The following is a 19357-nucleotide window of genomic DNA, read 5'->3' on the forward strand; positions in this document are numbered from 1 at the left end:
TCCTCCGCGGCGCTCCCTTCGTGGGCTGCTTCTAAAATTGCCGTTGTGGATTGAGCGGCAGCAAAAGGCAGAAGAGGAGGAGGAGGAGGAGGAGGAGGAGAGAAGAGGAAGGCGCGGACACGGAGGAGAAAAGCCAGCCTGCCCCGGCGCCCAACTTCCCTGCGCCCACTCCCGCTGCCTGCCTCGGGCCCCTCAGCGACGGCAGACGGCCGGGCACAACTTTGCGAGCTCGGTGGAAGCGGGGAGCCCCTCCGAGCCCCCCGGGGGCGGCGTTGGGGCGCGTGTGAGGGTGTAAAAGGCGGCGCCAAGCCCCCTGCCCGCCGCCTGAGGTGGCTGCGAGCTGAGGTGGCTGAGGTGGTGGGGCCGCGCTGCCGCCCTCCCTCCATTTTCCTGCCGCCCGCCCGGCCGCGCAGGACGCCTCAGGGGGGCCACTTCGCCTCAGGACCAGCCCGGGGAGCTCGGGGGCCGTTTTGGGGCGGCAGGCTGCGAGAAGAGCCTGGCTGCCCCCGGCGGGACGGAGCCGGCAGCAACTTAAGGGAGGATGGCAGCGCTGCCCGGGCTGCCGAGCCGCCGGGAGAGCAGCGGGGTGCCGACGGACAGCCGGGGGAGCTGGGTGCCGTGCTCCGCTGCCTAACGACCGGCGCTAAGATGGAATTTCTCACCTGGCTTTTCCCCGCTTTGGTCCTGCTGTGCACCCAGCAGCACAGGTGCATCAGGTAAGGCAGAGCCGCTCCGCGGGCTTAGCGGCGAGGGCTGCCCCGAGGGGGAGCGCGCTCGGCGGGGAGAGGGCACCGCGGGCTCCGATGCCGTGTCCCCGGCTCCTGCCGGCTGGGGACCCGTGGTCCTCCCACGTAAGGGACCCCTGCTTCCCCCGCGTGAGGATGCTCCTCTGCCAAGCGGAGGGAACGGAAGGGGTGTTCTCAGCGGGACGTCGCTGGAGGACTTCTCCTGAGGCACCCACCCGAAGCGGGGGGCGATCGCTGGGTGCGGTGGCTCCACGCAGCCCGGAGCAGCCCCGGAGGGTGCCCGCTTGAGCCCGCAGAGCCCAGCAGGAGCAGGGCACTGCCCCAGCAGCCCTGCTTGGGGCTGCCCCAGCGACAAAGCCCAAACCGACATCCCTCTGGCAATACCCCACACTGACATCCCCTTGGTGATGGGCTCGGGATGGCTCCTGGACCTGGGATGAGAGGATGGGCCTGGCAAAGATCTTACAGAAAGTTTGAAGAGCACCAGCCATTTCTTTCTATAATCAATTTCAGAGATAAATGTTTGTGATCCTCAGTCGCATTTATTCAGGAGGTGTTAGCTAGGCAACCAGCTATGTTCTCTATATATTCTGTACAGATCTGGAGGCTGGATGTGGAGAAAGCTCGCCATGATTATGCAATGAAAACAGAAGGGGGAGTAAAAAAGGACTTGCTGCATGGAAAAACATGCCCACATCATCCAGAGCAGAGGTGGCTGTGATATTAAAGGGGTCTTCCTACTTCTGCTTTATAGACATTGCTAATAACTTCAGAGGAGTAGAAGAGGCAAAGCGATTACTGTAGGAAGACACAACACTGCGGTCGCAGTCTTTGGAATTAATTTGTGAGCTCTCCTTTTTTCACTGGGAAGAAAAAAGATCTTGCATTAGAGGAAGTGTCAAGTCAACTGCTCTTATCCAGGACTGGCACAATGACTTACCCTGTGACCTTGAATTTGTTAACCAGGGCTAGATCCTGCCACCTTCATGCTCTGAAACAATCTAAAGGCAGAACTCTAAAGGCAGAGAAGAAGATACTGCTTATAACCAAAGGGCATAAAGATCTTGCCCCTAATTTCAGTGGTCCTGTTTCTCTAACTGCACTTGGGCTAGCACTCACTATTTTGGTAAAAAAGTAGTGTTGGAGTAAAACATAAATTTAAAAAGAGTGTTATGGAACAATCAGTCTTCTCAGCTTCTGCCTTCAAGATCTGTTTCTAGGCACAGAAACTGCCAGGATATGTGCAACCTGCAATTTTTTAGGTAAATTGTCACTGGATTAATTGCTTAGTTACTTGACTTTCTTCCTCCAGTTGCACAATAGTGACGAGTTGTTTGTTAGAAATATATATACTCATGGCAGAAAGCAAGGAAAGGCAAATTCTGTCTTGTGAAATTCAAACTGCCTGGTTCTTAGTAGTTTTTCAAATATGCCAAAGTGTAAGACATGCAGTGCTCAAAGCAAGCTGCACTGGTTAGTACAACACAGCTTTCTGAAGATTCAGGATTTAGCAAGGCTATGGGAGAATATTGTTTAATCCTGTAAAAATTGAGTCAGCTTGCTTGCATGTGTACTTTTGATGAGTTAATTATATGGAATTAAAACAAAACTTTACCCTTGCATCAGTAAAATTGCTCATACACAGATGACTCTTGACCTATGAAATAATTCCCCTTCTAAGAGCCCAAGAAGCACATTAACTCTTATTTTTCTTTCTTGGAGTCCTGTAAGATGACATTTTTGGTCAGAGGTGCTTTTACAAAGAGCAGTATTAATAAGATACTGTGGTTTCAGAATAATGTGCAAAACTACCAATAGCTACATTGGTATTGCTCTGATTTTGCTTTCTAAATGTAACGTCATTCATAGTTACGATGACAGAGGCAATCCAAAACCACAAAATTCTCTGACCATGAGTTCTGCAGCCTGTATATTGACAGCTGTAAGCAAAAATGTATCAAAAAAGAGGAATATTTCAGAGAATTCTGAACTCAGTAGTATGACATAAGATGTTCCAAAGGGAAAGCTACCTATTAAAATAACACTAAGGTCTGGCAGAGGAGAGAAGTGAGGAACACATGCAGCCTGCTTCCTCATGGCATTTTTGAGTACCCTTTGAGGGTGCTTAAAAGAGCTGTACTTGATGCAATTTCTCTGTCCTGTGCTGTTTGACTGAAGTGAATGAGCCAAATTCAACCTAAGTCAGCACAGTCTACTTATGCCAATATTGTTTTCATGTAAACAGTTCTATAAAAGTAGTACTTTTTGGTCTGCTTTTGGCAGTGATTAGTGGCAAGAAATTTGGCAGTTATGTGATTGAGAGCTCTTTGGGGCAAAGACCATTTTATCAGTTTGATATGCTGTGGGTGTCACAATAACAAAAATGTCAGAAGAATGATTCTCTAATTAAAAACAGGTGTATCATTTCTATTTAAGACTGTACTATATTAAATGGCTTTTATACATTTGCATAAAATTGTCCCGTACTGTGTCTCCCTCAGTCTTTTACTTCTAGTCATAGAAATGGAGGAGCTTTAACACGTGAATATATGCAAAGAGTGGTCTATTTTCTGTAGCTTAAAACTCACTGAGTTTTAGTGCTTTGATGGGGCTTTGATGTTCAAAAGGTTGCCATGAATTTAGCTTAATGCTTTTTCAATTACATTTCAAAATACAGAGCATATTTACAGTGAGCTTCACTTAAGAGTCTGGAATGGCAGATGGGAAGGATACACACGCTACCCTGGATAATCCTGGAGCTTGACAGAGGCCAGATTGTTCACTGACCTTGCTGGATATTCCTTGTGTTTTTCTCAAGAAAAGGTTTTCTTGAATGGCAGTGACATCTGGGACTTCTGCCCCCAAAAAGAGATTATCTCAAAGGAGAGGAATCGTACTCCATCCCAGTCCTCAGCATCAGTCGAACTGGCATTTCCATCTTCCAGGTTAAAAGATTCATACAGCATCTATGTCACCTCCCCAAACAGAATCAGTCAAGCTAGCAGATTTAAAGAAGCAACAGAGATGCAAAAAGTCGCTTTCCACATCATACTGCAGTATATATTTGTCAAAAGGTTAGCACACTCTCCCTATAAGTGTGACTTAAAATCGGTATCTCATTGGCCACTAACTCAGAGATGCTGTTGAGCTGTTGGCACTGCTGCTAGAGCTTTTGGCACTGCTGTGCAAAAATAATATTGCTAATGTTGTATCTTACTCAGCTGCTGTAGTGCACACAGAATATATAGGTTGCCTCTTTCACTGGTTTAATTTAAAGACTTAGCATATTTTTTTCCAGTAATGTTGATAAATATCCAGCAACCATTTTCAAGCAGTGTTCTTTAAGACAGTGAAGACAGGCTAACATCTCGCTTGCATGACAAGCCTCTTCGAGACGTGCTGTCCGAGTTGATCAATGCTTCTCCTCCAGAGCATCCCAGATGAGCAGAATGCCTTGGTGCCACAGCAGCTGGGAGAAAGGTGTCAGCTTGAATAGAAATGATTCTAGGATATACCTACTTTTGATTCTAGAACTGACAATACTGAGCTCTAAAGGAGATGGATTTCATTGCTCTGTCGTTCATTATCCATTGCTTAGAGTTGCTTTCCTAACCTGTGTCAAGGACAGTTCTGTTAGGTAAAGAAGAACTTTACAGCCTTCCCAGGTTTATCAGTGGCGGCTTCCTCTTTACTTTGTCTACTATACAAGAAAATTTTTTTTTTTCAGAGTTTGAACAGCAGAAATTAGTTTTCTACTGTTAACAACCAGCTCTGTTGAAGCCCTCAAAATGCTGAAACTCCACATGTGGATGGATGAAAATACATTCTCTGAAATATCTGCTTGAAATGAGATGGGTGCAGAGTGAGAATGTAGATAAAAAAAAAAACATCCTTCTCAGCTTCAGATTTGGGAATGATTTCCAGAGAGATACTAGTGAACAGCATATGCTGTGGTTAGGTCACCTAGGCACCCTGCTCTGGCCTGGTGCAAAGTAAAGGTAAGCTTTTGATGAGCTGTTACACCCCTTGAACTTAACAAATCAATAGCTTAATTTTAGAAATTCCTTTTCTTACTAAAACAAGCTCTAGAGCAGCCTACATCAGGAAGCAAACTTGCTAATTCCACTAATAGTTTCCTTTCTTTTAATCTTTACTGCTTACATTACAAAAAGTTAATCCCTTCCAATGAGTATTTTATATGCTGGTCTTGCTTTTTCAGGTAAAACACATGAACAGTATTTTAGGCCATTATAATCCCTACTGCTTATCAAGGATTAATGACATTCTTCCACCATCCTTCACGTAACTTGAAAGCACTGCGTGTGATGTACAGAGCGTTAGCTCAGTGGAGTTACCCCAGACTGGTCTGTAAAGTGCCGTGAAGCTGAAGGCCTGCTTTCCAAGTCACCCTTTCTGACTAGATTAAAAAAACAAAACCAAAAACAGATTATATGTAGAATATTTTTGAATTTGGTCTTTTTCTTCCCCTTCAATATTCTTGAGGGGAATGGGAAATTTCTACGATGCTAGAGGACCCAGGATAACTTCAGACGTGAGGAGCACACTTCAGGCTGACACAAGCAGGACTTGGACGCATTTCCACCAGGCTGAATCACACACCCAAGCATACAGCCCCGGCCCCATCCCTCCTGTGTCTGTTGCTGTGCTCTAGTCCCATATTCATCTTCCTGGAAAAGCCTAATGTTAGCAAAAGCTTTTGTTAACTCACTGATAGCTGTCTGTAAATGCAACTGTAGGTGATTGTGGTTCCCAGCTTCTCTTTGAGTATTTAGAAGCTATTCAGCCAACACCATGCCAGTGTGTGAGAACAGCAGTAACTGAGGAATTTTGCTGCCCATTTGTAGAAATTTAAAAATGAACCAGCAGTATAAACATAAACAATGTTTAATCTAGCCATAAAATTATTTCAGCTGTAATACTTTTAACAACTCCCACTGGTATTAAGTGCATATAGCACTATTAACTTCAGTAAATTTGTTACACTGATGATCTGACCCTAAGGCTTTATTAATAATAGAAACAAGATTCTTTTAATTGTGTCATGGATATTTAAGTAAAACTCCCTCTAGATTGTAATCTGCTTAAAACACATGGCAAGCTCTAGCCCACAGTTTTTAACCCAGCTCTGTCATCTGAACTCACTTTCAGCTCTGTGGCTCTCCATAATGCCATTACAATAGACTTCTGGCACAGGATAATTGCTGCACACTGTAAATGCACTTAAAAAAACAAAAAAAGATGAGGTTTGAGGCAGTTCTTATGGCATTATTTCTCTTACAGCAAGTGACTGATTGTAAATCGTTTATCTGGGAATGATTTCTTGATGCGCGCATGTAGAGATACCTAATGTGAAAGGGGAGCAGCAGATTTTTTTTCTATTATTTTTGCCAGCTTGATTACTCATGGCATTCTAATTTTACAACTTGTATCTAGCACTGCCACTGTGTATGGAGGAAGCATAAGTTACATTCTGCCACCCTCACAGCTCACCGTACTGCAGCCACCTTTTGACTTAAGTGTCGTTTTAAAAACACTCTGAGGAACTTGGCTGTAGTTTTAGAAAGATAAATCAAAAAGCGCCATCTTCAACTGAAGAGACAAATAGATTTTTGGCAGATAGATAGTGTATATTCATTCAGGTGTATCTGCCTATAAAAGAGGTTTATATATTTTACTGATTAGTAATACCACTAAATCTATGGCTGAGACTTACATCTTACAAATGAGTACATTTCTAAACAAAATACTTTAAAAATGGTCTCATTCTCTAATTTGCCAAGGTCTTAATTTAAATAATTCTTTGTTTTCTGCATTAACTGACAGCCTTAGTATTTCCAGAAATAGGATGGTAGATGTAAAAGGAAATAAATTAAAGGATTTCTGAACTGCAGTGGTTGAGGGTCTTGCAGAAGAAAGCCATATCTTAGCCCTTGTCACGGATTATGAAACAGTGATTTTCTTTAAGTTACAACTGACATGTGGAAGATCAGCGCATAGGAAATGGCAGTCTGATAGACGTGTTTGATACAGTTGGTGGGATGCAATAAAGAAGGAAAATTCTTTATTGACACCTATTATAAATCTTCAAAGCTTTTCTTTAAATCAATTATGTTATTCCAATGTATATAGTTGAGAATATGGCTGAGTCTCCCAAGATCCGTACTCAGAAGAGACAAAGGGAAGTGAGAAATGTCTGGGACTGTCATTTTAGGTGAAACAACAGCAATCTGCTTATGGCAAGGCAGTGTTACAAATGTGTTTAATATATATCCCCAATTTCAACATCTTGCAGTGAGCTAACGAAGTTTCACTCATGAGCCATGTCCCTATATTTAAGGTCACTTAGGCTTTGACAACTGTTAATGCAAATTTTCAGTGTCTCAGCTGCTCAGGACTTACATTTATACATTGTTATCCCACAACTCCTCCCTTTTATAATTGATTCCATACACATGGGGCAAGAATTTCATCACCAGGGTGATCAAAGACTTTTCTTTCAGTTCCCTGTGAGAAGAGTTGGTTATTGTAGGATACTCTGTTACTGTGCTAGCAGTGACTGCAGGGGCTAAGATGCATGCCCGGACTGGCATATGTTGGAGAGAAAAAACGTGCTTTATGTGGGTCAATGTCACATGAACACTCTAAGAAAGTTATGTAAGTACCAAGGCAGAATATATTTATGGTATATTACTCTGCAGTCTTCCGTCAGTGTTTAACAAGCTTCTCTTCTGTTACTAGTGACATACATCTCTCAAATGCCACATTTATTGCTGGCCTCAGTGGAAAAAACTGCTAAAACAGTGCTCAGACAGCTCCGCTGTAGTACTTGCATTCAGATCCGTGCCTCTCTCAAACCACTAGCAATATTCCTCTTTGTAAATAGTTGTGGTAGACATTGTCACAGTCCTTCCCTTATCTATTCCTGTCATGTCAATCACAGTGCTGGCAAGAGGGATTTATGTGAGCAGGCACAGATCTGCTCCAAAGGTAGTCTGCTAGCTCAGTTTAAACAGTTAATGAAGACAATTTGAGTTTGCCTTTGCTTCTAAGGGATTACGGAATAGCTCCTTCTACCAGGGGGTTGAGGGGCTGGTATGTGCCAAGTGCTGGAAAGGCAACAAAAAAACGTGCTAATATCTTCAGTGAGTGTCACTGGGTCAGAAAGAAGTGCATTCCTTGTACCCAAGAGAAGGAGCCTCGTTTCTGGGAGGGGGCCTGTGGCATGTTGCACAGATGTGGCAGCAGCACATCACCTCCCCAGGAAAGCCCACTGACTGCTGGTGGACCACTTGCGTCCCAAGAGTGACTGCAGAAGGACATTTCCATTGCAGCATCCCACATTCCTCACCTGAGGACATAAGGCCAAACACCTGTGCTGCCTGATGCTGGCAAGGGGAGAACAGCAGAAACTGGGGGCCTCCTGGAATGATGGAACCGTCCCTCTGTGCCCAGAGCTCTGGGGCCCCTGGGGGAAGGTGGAGTGGGACAGAGATGTGTTGGTTTGACAGACAGCTCACTGCTGCAGACTGTGCACATAGCATTTGAAGACACACTTCCCTTCTTGTTCTCGACTGTTCCATAGTGGTGCTAGGAGCTGTCACAGCTGCTGTGTCCTGCTACCAGGTAGCTGCATTTCAGCATCCACACATGCATTTCAGGCAGTATGCAAAGTATCCTGCTTTTCCTTATGCTTTCTTTACATTTCTAAAACTTTATTTTTTTTTTAAGAAAAAAAAAAGTATGTGCTTTTATCTCAGAAAGAGGTGGTGTTCTTGCCTGAAATATGTTTTGATATAAACAGAAATATCTGAAACGGTCTTCCCATCTATATGAAAAAAGAGGCGTTGTCTTCTGTTATTTTTATGTCTGTAAACACAGGCAAGTTTTAAAATATATTTACTCTCTTTACCTAGAGCTATGACTGACATTGGAGATTACATAGGCTCCAACATCGAAATATCCTGGTTACCCAACCTAGATGATTTGATGAAAGGTTATGCACGGAATTTCAGGCCTGGGATTGGAGGTGAGACACTGAGAATTGTCTTTTATTTCTTGCAATTCTTCTACCCTCTAATGTTTATCAGAACTTCATTTTCTACATGATTAAAAATTTGTAGTTATCTTATACTTGGATACTGGAAAAAGTAACCATCAGCAATTCTGCTGTACAACACAATTAGCAATGCAGTCTTTTCGCTAATATAGTTCTTAGATGCCTGATAACTAAGTTGAAGTCATTTTGGATTGTATCGTGACAGTAATTTCTGCAATTGCTTGAAGTCATTGAGCCAGAGGATGTGGTTTCCAGAAGAGATTCCACAAGTTTCAGTAGTTGTGCTTGTATTTCATTTCCCTTATCACTGAAGGGAGGTGTTCTGTTGAAAACTGAGGATGCAGTCTGCAGAAGATGGGAGTCTCTTGTTCTAATGCGGATTTCCTTTGGAAAGTGCAATTTTCCATGGAAAACACTTTGACGAATTCACTCCGTATGAAAGAATTAACAGTCCTTGGTCATCTACATACTTAACTTGCTCTGATGATGTACATCATGCTATTCAAATGTTTTTTCTCAGGTCCTCCTGTTAACGTTGCTCTTGCAATTGAAGTAGCCAGCATCGACCACATCTCAGAGGTGAACATGGTACGTTACGAGTTAAACTCACCAAGTTGTGACCGTAAGTACTGCAATGGCAGAAAGTGAAGGTGGCTAACTAAAAAGAGAGGTAATTGATTGTTTAAATTAAAATGGGCTGAGTATAAAATGTGCACAGGAAACAGCTAGGACATTTCTAAACCAATCCAATGATTTTTGACCACCTCCCAAGGCATCATTGTGTTTGTTTAGCATCACTTGTTAATTGGGATTTCTCTTTGCGTAGGAATATACCATGACAGTATTTCTGCACCAGAGCTGGCGAGATGAGCGTCTGTCTTACAACCACACCAATGAAACTCTGGGCTTAGACAGCCGGTTTGTGGACAAGCTCTGGCTGCCAGACACTTTCATAGTCAATGCCAAGTCTGCCTGGTTCCATGATGTGACTGTGGAAAACAAACTTATCAGGCTCCAGCCAGATGGGGTCATTTTATACAGCATAAGGTAAGCAAGAGAGGGTGCAAGTGTAATTGGTCATGTATTAACTTTTTGAACAGACTTCTAAGTAATCTCTCATTTTTCCCACAATAATTTCATAAAATAATTACTAATTCAAAGCAAAACCAAGTTGATTGCTCACTCCTATTGAAAGATCCCTTTGCTTTACAAGGATTACACTGCCCAAAATGTATCCTCAGCAACACTACCAGATTTTCCACTGAGTAACCACTAATTACTTTTCAAAATGAAAAAGAAGCTTCTCATAACTATTTGGGCACCACGTAGGGAGATGCTGAGTGCAAAGATTCTGCTTTCCACTTTCTTGCTGTTTTCCATGGGAACCATGAGTCTGATTTAGGTTCAGCTTCTGCATCTTATGAACAGAAAAAGCAGAAGGTCCAGAGCCATCCTTATGGTACTGGTTATGATCTTAGAGACAGTGGAAGGGACCAAACTTGGCTCAGAAAAGTCCATTTATCAGCACACGGACTTGACTCTGATATTAGACAAGTCATTTGACTTTTCAGCTCCTTGTCCCCTCCCAATCTTTGGGTTTCCCACATTCTTAGCAAAGACAATAGCCCTAAGAATTTTGGAAAGAGTGTGTTGTATTAGTATTATTAAGGTTTTCAGTTTTCCATTTAGACTTTGGGTTCTGAGAAAAAAATGAAGTCAACAGCTCTATCTGCACGCACCTAACTGCTGTTCATTTTGCTTGGGACAGGATTACTTCAACGGTGGCCTGCGACATGGACCTTTCCAAGTACCCAATGGATGAGCAAGAATGCATGTTGGATTTGGAGAGCTGTAAGGGCTGAGTACAGTGTTTCGTATAACCTACATGTTGCTTAAAGCCTGCATATATGGTACTTAGCTCGCTGGAGTAATTCTGCTTTAGTCACTGAAATGTAAGGGGTGCTTAGGATTTACAAATAAAGGGTACAAACATGAATGCCTTCATTCTCTGTTGGGCATTAGACTGTGGACGTTTCAGTGCTGGTTCAGCTCTGTTCCAATTCAAAAGTGTAGGATTTAATCCAGTGAAGATGAACAACCTACAGTCCTGCTGATGACAGATGTCTGGAACTTAGTGCTTGTAAAACCTAGAGGAAATGTGACAGTCGTTTTAGTAGCATTACTGAGGTTTCCATCAAATCCAGTGAGTAGAAGTAAAGAAGCCCACAGGCAAAATTTGGTGTGCTGTTTTTCCTTTGTGAGCAAACAGGAAAAAGAAAGAATTCTGTTTTTAATTAATGAGATTGTGAATAACTCTTGCATAGCCATTTAGTTTGCCTAGGCATTCTTGCATGTTACACCAAAATCAGTCAGCATACTGCAGAGATTGGCTTAAATTTATTTATATTCAGAAAGGTGAGTGAACAATTAATTTATATTTTGTCCAAACTATATTTTATGTGTGATTGGCATTCCCATGAGCATTAATACTTTTGAATGAAGTTCACTGACAGAAGCAGGGGCCACTCAATTACTAGCAATGAATTTGGCTTTTTGTGATTTTTATATTAGAAGGAGTCTGGAAGACTGGGAGTCCTCTGGGTCCGGGCTCACAGGTCCTGGGAGTTCGAGAGATTTGTGAACAGCAATTTCTGACCAGAAGCATGAGCCTTTGATGCAAGTTTTTCTTCTTTTTTAACAAGGACTTTGTTTGCTAGGTGATTAACCACAATACCATTTTATCCTGTCAAAAATAGCAATCTACAGTTTCACTTATGTAATCACCAAATGCAGAGGCAGCAGACAGTGAAGCAGTGATCAGTTCTCTCTCCCAGCAAGTTCTGCAGGGAATTTTGATGGTGGTTGAATTTTTTATTTGAATTTGAGGATTTTGATTTCAGTGCAACAAAAAAAGTTGAAATAAAGCCTCTTTAAACCAATGAATGGTTTAGTAGCAAGTTGCGCATTAACAAAAACCACAACTAGCAGAGATTGATTTCCCATGGATTTGCATGTTATTTAAATCCACTCTTGCATATCCCACCCTTCTCTCATGTCCCTGGTACCCTGCACCTCTCCCTAGCAGTTATTTGCCAGCTGCCACCCATGCCAAACTGCAACAATTATAGGTCAATATACATGGTGATTGTCAACCTAGCTTCTGCATCTCAGAATGGACACAGGTCTGTGTTATAATCTTTTCTCTTACTGGATGCACTAATTTGATTTTCTGTTCTCTACACACCATTTCTTACCAAACTTGCAAGAATCTCGCATCTTGTATACAAAGAAACTTTTTGAGAGAGTTGGAATATTTCTCATGACACTGAAGCGCACTGTGCCATACCACATAGTGTTAGTCAGTGTGAATCAACTTGGATTATTCTCCCTGTAGGAAAGCTACTCTTGATGGGATCCTGGAAACACTGGTGTTGCCAGGATAGTGAATTATCTAGACTGAATCACAGTATGTTTGTATTGGGACCAATGAAAATCAGTGTAGCAAAGGAACTACAAGACTTCCACAATGAGCCTCCCAGGTTCTTAATTTCTTCCCCAAGCTTTGTATTTATTCAGCTTTCTTTTGGCAGATGGCTATTCTTCAGAGGACATTGTCTACCACTGGTCAGAAAACCAAGATGAAATCCATGGGCTGGATAAGCTGCAGCTTGCTCAATTCACAATCACCAATTACCAGTTCACAACAGAAATGATGAACTTCAAATCTGGTAACAGGATCAGTCTTCAATTCGGGGACAGTAGCAGATCTTTTCCTGCATGGGGAAGCCTCCTATATGTATAATAGAAAATCCTTCCTCTTCAGTAACTAATTTAAATAATCTTTCAGGTTCCTGATATTTTTTTTTTTTTTTAGCTCATACTTGAAAAAACTCTAACCTTTTACTTTCAGGTAGCCACTGTAGCATATTATGTCCTTTAGCCCTACATGCTTGATAAAATACTGCATGGAATAGCCAGACAGCACTTGACAAAAAACACTTGAGGTATAGCTCACATTTTCCTGACCTAATTTGCAACTTCGGATAAAGAAAAATTTCCATTAGCCCTGATGTTATGAGGCTTATGACGTACAGTCAGATCATTCTAATTCTATCCAGTAGAAGTCAGTGGTGTGTATGCATATCACTGGCTTTATTGCAATGTTTGTAAAAGATTGGAGTCATTTCTTTCCTGCTGATTTTTCATCCTCTTTCATGTATTCAGATCCTCATTTATGCTGCACATCTCCTCTAAGCTCTTTTTTGAGTTTGAAATTAACTTGGCCTTTTAAAAAATCTAAATTTAGTATCTGGAGGACTTTCTACAGCAGATGATAAGACAGTACACATTTTGAAGCAATACTGTTATTCAAGAAGACTCATGATTTTATTTTCAGATCTGGCATTGATATGACCTGAGACAAATCATTTGACCTATTCTTAGCTAACTGTGCTGATGAGAACCGCACTACCTCGTGCTGGGTTTATGAGGACTAATTGAAAAAGATGCATAGAAGCTTTTTGTGATCCCTAGCCAAAATAATTTTGTTTAAGAATGTCGCTCTGCATCATTATAGGAAATGTTATTTTAAATACCAGTTTAACTGCAATTTACACAGTCAAAATCTTTCTTTGTCTGCTCTTTTTATCAGCAGGTCAGTTTCCCAGGCTCAGTCTCCACTTCCATCTTCGGCGAAATCGAGGAGTTTACATCATTCAGTCTTATGTTCCTTCTATCTTACTAGTGGCCATGTCGTGGGTATCCTTCTGGATCAGCCAGTCAGCGGTGCCTGCCAGAGTGTCATTAGGTAAAGCAGATAGTTTGGGGAATTAACAGGGAAGGTTATGCTGAAATTGTAATTATACAATTATGCTTTCTAATAGAACTCATTTTCCATGAAGGTACATTTATGAATGCTGTGTTAAAATTTGCAGGAGTGTCCTTTAAAATATTTCTTTCGTACTTTGATTTCTGTCATGCTATCAGAGCAGCTGCCTCAATAAAGAACATCTAAAGGTGGTTAAAAGCAGTAGTGAGTATAAGGCAGTTGTATGAAATAATTGATTTGAAGGAACTGGAACCGTGACAGAAGTGTTCCTAGAGCTTGTTAATCCGTTTGTCTGAGTAAGGGTTGCAAGTCCAGACCCAAATGTTTTTGAGACAAGTTAAATCTTCTGGCTTTGTTTGTCCAGAACTAGAGCAAAACCAAGGATAAGATGTTCAAAGCTGTGTTAGTCATAGAAATCCACAGTCTTTACAAGCTCTTTAAATCCCGTTTGGAAAATCAGAAACCGTGCCATTAAGGGTCTCCTACTGTGAAAAGTATTCCTCAGTTTCAGATGAGTAAATAGTCAGGTATACTAAAGGAACTTTCTCACACCTCACTGCAGGTATAACTACTGTTCTTACTATGACTACACTGATGGTCAGTGCCCGGTCTTCACTTCCACGAGCATCTGCCATCAAGGCACTTGATGTTTACTTCTGGATATGCTACGTGTTTGTCTTCGCTGCACTTGTAGAATATGCATTTGCACATTTCAATGCTGACTACATGAAAAAGCAAAAGAACAAGCTCAAGGCAAGAAGGCAGAGTGGAGAGGTCAGTAAGTTAAATACTGTGAAAAGATTTGCAAAAGCAATGGCTCTGCATTACAACTTTTGTCTTCTTTAGAAGATTTCTTACTTAACACTTCTGTCATGTTAATATAACAAGCAGCTAAAAGCAGCTGTTAATTTTCCCATGCAGCATGGTTAGCATTACACTAAATGCAACATATTCTTACATGATTTGTTGCTGTATTTAAGATAGGAAATGGAGAATAAGAGAGAATGAGTAAGAGGAGATGCAAAGTATTTCTTGAACCAAATTTTTACATCTTATACTTGGATAATATATTTAGAGCCTTTGATATTTGTCCAGTCCTTGGTGTAAGTTAAGGTAACCTAGAGTTACTCCTGTAGGGTTGGGCAATATCAATATGACATTATTATACAAGATGGGGAAGAAAAGCCTTTTATCAAAACATTATTTCATAGTTTCTTCTGCTAAGGCTCTTTTAGGTCTTCTACAGCCATTGGAAAAACAGAAAAGTAGGCTTGTAGTCTTCTTATTATTACTTCGTTTTAGGAAACTGTAGCAGATATGACTGATCAGCATTCATTTTCTGTCCCACTTCCACATTCTCTTGGCTTTGACAAGAGCCTGTAAACTGCCTGCTAGCTTTGGCCACACAGTGGTATAACTTTCGTCTCGAAGACAGTCAATATGCAGTCAGGAGTGCCTCAACGTACTGTCTCAGTGATGTCTAGCTTGGCCAAAATAGCTTTGCCTTATAAATTACTGTTACAGGTTCTCCTCTTTCCTTTGCAGGTAAATGTGAAGAATGCCATCGTTCTGTTTTCCCTTTCCATAGCTGGTGTGCACCAGGAACTGGCCATTTCCAACAGGCACCACCGCATTCCCAGAAGTCTGCCCGGATCATATGGCACAATAGAAATAGAAACTGGAGAGACAAAACTGCGGCCAGAAATGAAACTGGATAGAAAAAGTGGTCTGAAGTCCCTCTTTAAGCCCATTGATGCTGATACCATTGACATATATGCCAGAGCAGTGTTTCCAGCAGCCTTTGCAGCAGTCAATGTTATATACTGGGTTGCCTACACAATGTAAAAAAACTATACGAAGAGCTACAAATTGAACAATACCTACACACTGAAAAGTCCTTGCTGAAACTGTATTGTTCCATCTCTTCTCAAAATATTTTCTGATGAGCTTGAGACACTTCTAGTCAAGAAACTCCTACAATCAATTCCTACTAAAAGCAGCAAGAGGAACAATTTGTTACGGATCTGATTTGATACATTAATAACTGTACTCTGCCAAATAGTCCCAGCTCCTTTTGTTTCCTCACTTGCCATGAGACAGTTTTTAATATGTATATATTTGCAGCAAATGTTTAAATCTTAAATTACTATGATTTTCCTCCACCTGAAGAGTTGATAAGTAATGAAGGTTTAGCTTTTCACACTCAGAGCATTTCCTTTTTCTTAATGGAACAGCTAATTCCTCACTTCCTCACAAGTGATTTTCTGCATCTTGCTTTCTGGGAGATGGTCCAGGTTTAACACTAGTGGTAAAGTTGGAGATTTTAATCATAAAAATCTCATGATCAAAGTAAAAAGGGAATAGAGGTGAGTGGAGGATTCTTCTTGAATTATTATTTGTCTTGGATACAAGTATTGAAAACTTTTAAATGCTCTTAGTCACAGCATGAAATAAAATATACTACATGGAATTCTACACAATTGTTGATAATGATTGCATTACATTTCAGATCTACACTAATGAAAGTTTAAACACTTAAGCAAAGTAACGTTTATTACTTTAATATGCCCCAAAGTAGACAAAAGTGGTTTAGAAACGCAAGCTTTCTATGTTGGATTACGAAAAATTTCAAAGGTGCTTGGTAACGAAAGAACTCAGACTCTGATTTCGGGAAGGACTTGAGAATTTGCTGTTAGTTTCCAGGGACAGTTTGCCATCTGTGCCTCTGAAAATCTCCTTTTTGCATCTGACTAAGGCAGTGACTGAAAGAAGAGAGCATGGGGAGGTGCAAGATTAAACAAGACAAAAGATGTAGATATGAGAAGAGCTGTGCTGGGCTTTGAAGATGGGTATCTTGAATGCAGTGGTTGCTGAGTGGTAGTTGCAATTGCACTGAGGAGGAAACAAGCATTTAATCACAGTGCACTGCATGCATTCCTCCTGCCTTACATATATTTGTGACACGTGGTCTGATTTCACATGACCAGAACTGAAAGAGCATTTTAACACAGATTTATCACTTAAAATGAGATTTGTTCAACATCACTGAAGTCAAGAGAATGCTCTGAAAAAAAATTAATGATCCTGAACTGAGCTGTAATAGAAAATATGCTCCCATCATAAGTCAGGCTTAGGTTCACCGTTAGGATCGTTAGTTTCTGCTATAATAGAAAAACTTTCTGCCAACTGTGTGCTGGGAGGCACAAACTAATATCAAGCCATCATTCTTCCACAAAGTTCTTACCAGCCTAGCCCTGGTCTGAGCCACCTGGATTGTGCTCCAAGCTCTTGCCACTGACTTGTTGTATCACGCAATTTTCATAGAATCATAGAATCATAGAATATCCTGAGTTGGAAGGGACCCTTAAGGATCATCAAGTCCAACTCTTGGCACCGCACAGGTCTACCCAAAAGTTCAGACCATGTGACTAAGTGCACAGTCCAATCTCTTCTTAAATTCAGACAGGCTCGGTGCAGTGACCACTTCCCTGGGGAGCCTGTTCCAGTGTGCAACCACTCTCTCTGTGAAGAACCCCCTCCTGATGTCAAGCCTAAACTTCCCCTGCCTCAGCTTAACCCCGTTCCCACGGGTCCTGTCGCTGGTGTTAATGGAGAAAAGGTCTCCTGCCTCTCGACACCCCCTTACGAGGAAGTTGTAGACTGCGATGAGGTCTCCCCTCAGCCTCCTCTTCTCCAGGCTCAACAGGCCCAGTGCCCTCAGCCGTTCCTCGTACGTCTTCCCCTCCAGGCCTTTCACCATCTTCGTAGCCCTCCTCTGGACACTCTCCAACAGTTTCATGTCCTTTTTATACTGTGGTGCCCAGAACTGCACACAGTACTCGAGGTGAGGCCGCACCAGCGCAGAGTAGAGCGGGACAATCACCTCCCTTGACCTACTAGCGATGCCGTGCTTGATGCACCCCAGGACACGGTTGGCCCTCCTGGCTGCCAGGGCACACTGCTGGCTCATATTCAACTTGCTGTCTACCACGACCCCCAGATCCCTCTCTTCTAGGCTGCTCTCCAGCGTCTCATCGCCCAGTCTGTACGTGCAGCCAGGGTTTCCCCGTCCCAGGTGCAGGACCCGGCACTTGCTCTTATTGAACTTCATGCGGTTGAAGTTTTCATCTTATAATGGATATTTCATCTTATATGGATAAGATTTTCATCTTATCCAGAAAGCTTTAATGAATTAAGGTAATCAGGGTTCTCTTCTCCCCTCAGCTTATCATCCTTCTTTTTTATTTTTTCTGTTCAGGGTGTTGAAATGTTAAATTACAGAAACACACCATTTTTTTTTTCTAAGCTTATTCTTAGTTAAGATCACTTTCTTCCAAAGAAAGTTCAACAGCTGGAGCTGCAACCCCTTCTGTTCTCTTCTCAATCACGCTTACTGGTTTATGATTAAGTAGAGTGGGATGCAAACAGCAGACATGTGACTTTATAATGGCTTCTCCTTACTAAGCTGTTTCTTTTTCCATGATCCTGGGTCAAGTCCTTGACTTATCTTGCCTCCCCTTTCTACGCCTCCTTTCCACTGGAACTGAGCTGTTTCAATTTACACCTGACCTATTTGTTTGGTCTCTGAAGCAAAGGAAGCTTAAATGTGTACTTTCATAGGCGAGGCGATGTGGTAGGCATGTCTGAAACATTCTGCTCAGCACTTTGAACCATATCACTACAGCATGTTTTAGAAAGGTCATAGTGCTTTACTCTTCTATTATACTTGTATAAATCAGAAATAATCCTTTTTTAATACCAGTAGATAACTACTGCTGTGAATGCAGTCTGACCTTTTTGTATCCTGCTGGTTTGTCTACCTATTAGCTTAATTCATTGCCTTTTGGGGTCAGGAACTACTGCTACAAGTGAAATTGTTGACTAAACCAGCAGAGGAAATACTTGTAGCAAGTTTCCAAGGAGCATAAATCATAAGAAAGTAATCCATGATTTTGGGATTAAAGTTATTGAAGAACAGAGAAAAAAGCAGTGACCTGGTCCCTCTAGTGTACAATGGCTGGTTATTTAGAGTAATTAGTGAAAAGGCGGCCACATATATTATAAAGGCAATGTCTAATCTAATTATTTCAGCAGTAATAGTTTGTAATCATGCACCTGACATCACTCCTTACCCTGAAGCCAAGTGAGTTAATCACATGGGGTTATTGGACAAAATTAGTTGCTTCTCCATCTGGGAGACAGTCACAGGCTGCGTGCCCTGCTGACTTCTTCAAAAGATATATTCAAAGAATTTTTCTGCAGTTTGATTGCAGATCTTCAAGGTGCACAGCTCAGTTGTGACTGATCAAAGTAAAAGGTGGCAGCAATCCTTCCCTCAAAGAAAACACCACCACCACCAGCAACAACAACAAAAAAAACACCCCAAAACCAAAGCTAGAATGCTAGGCTGTCACCTAAATATATATACATATACACCTCAGAATATTTCAGGAAGCCAGAATGTGAGCACACATATGGCAATTGTGTCCATTCCAGGAATTAGGTGACTCAGAGAGGAGAACAGGTGTTTCAGCTTCCATTACTGTACTTGCATGAGCAGCACAAGACAAAACACTTCCATTGTGAAGAGTGGCATTTTTTAAAAAGAGTTTCCAAACCCAGAGATATAAAAGTCAGATGCCATACGAACTCTTCTAAGGAGGAACTTCAGTATAGGAGCATTCTATAATGATTGGAGTTTTGCAC

General features: G+C 41.7%; 2 protein-coding genes across 20 annotated transcripts in view; one reads left to right on the plus strand and one right to left on the minus strand.

Moving 5' to 3' along the window:
• The window catches only part of GABRD (gamma-aminobutyric acid type A receptor subunit delta), a 94899-nt gene extending 78126 nt beyond the window's left edge, over positions 1–16773 (plus strand). For 3 of the 5 annotated variants that reach the window (XM_072026938.1, XM_072026939.1, XM_072026937.1), the window contains exons 4-11: positions 8681–8793; positions 9344–9411; positions 9650–9870; positions 10592–10674; positions 12414–12551; positions 13475–13630; positions 14214–14425; positions 15197–16773. In XM_072026938.1, coding sequence (XP_071883039.1) covers positions 8681–8793; positions 9344–9411; positions 9650–9870; positions 10592–10674; positions 12414–12551; positions 13475–13630; positions 14214–14425; positions 15197–15496 — 1291 coding nt within the window. In that variant the 3' untranslated portion in view covers positions 15497–16773. Of the gene's footprint in view, positions 1–149; positions 717–8680; positions 8794–9343; positions 9412–9649; positions 9871–10591; positions 10675–12413; positions 12552–13474; positions 13631–14213; positions 14426–15196 lie in introns of those variants that run through there. The other 2 variants (XM_005011057.6, XM_072026940.1) reach the window with 2 other exon arrangements.
• CFAP74 (cilia and flagella associated protein 74) overlaps positions 1–19357 on the minus strand; it is an 84654-nt gene that overhangs the window by 57047 nt on the left and 8250 nt on the right. The window contains exon 1 of one of the 15 annotated variants that reach the window (XM_013091701.5): positions 663–887. The exons of the other annotated variants lie outside the window; for them this stretch is intronic. The gene's annotated coding sequence lies outside the window, so the exon portion shown is untranslated. Of the gene's footprint in view, positions 1–662; positions 888–19357 lie in introns of those variants that run through there. 15 annotated transcript variants of the gene reach the window in all.

This window comes from Anas platyrhynchos, chromosome 22 (assembly GCF_047663525.1).
Source record: "Anas platyrhynchos isolate ZD024472 breed Pekin duck chromosome 22, IASCAAS_PekinDuck_T2T, whole genome shotgun sequence".
Lineage (NCBI taxonomy): Eukaryota > Metazoa > Chordata > Aves > Anseriformes > Anatidae > Anas > Anas platyrhynchos.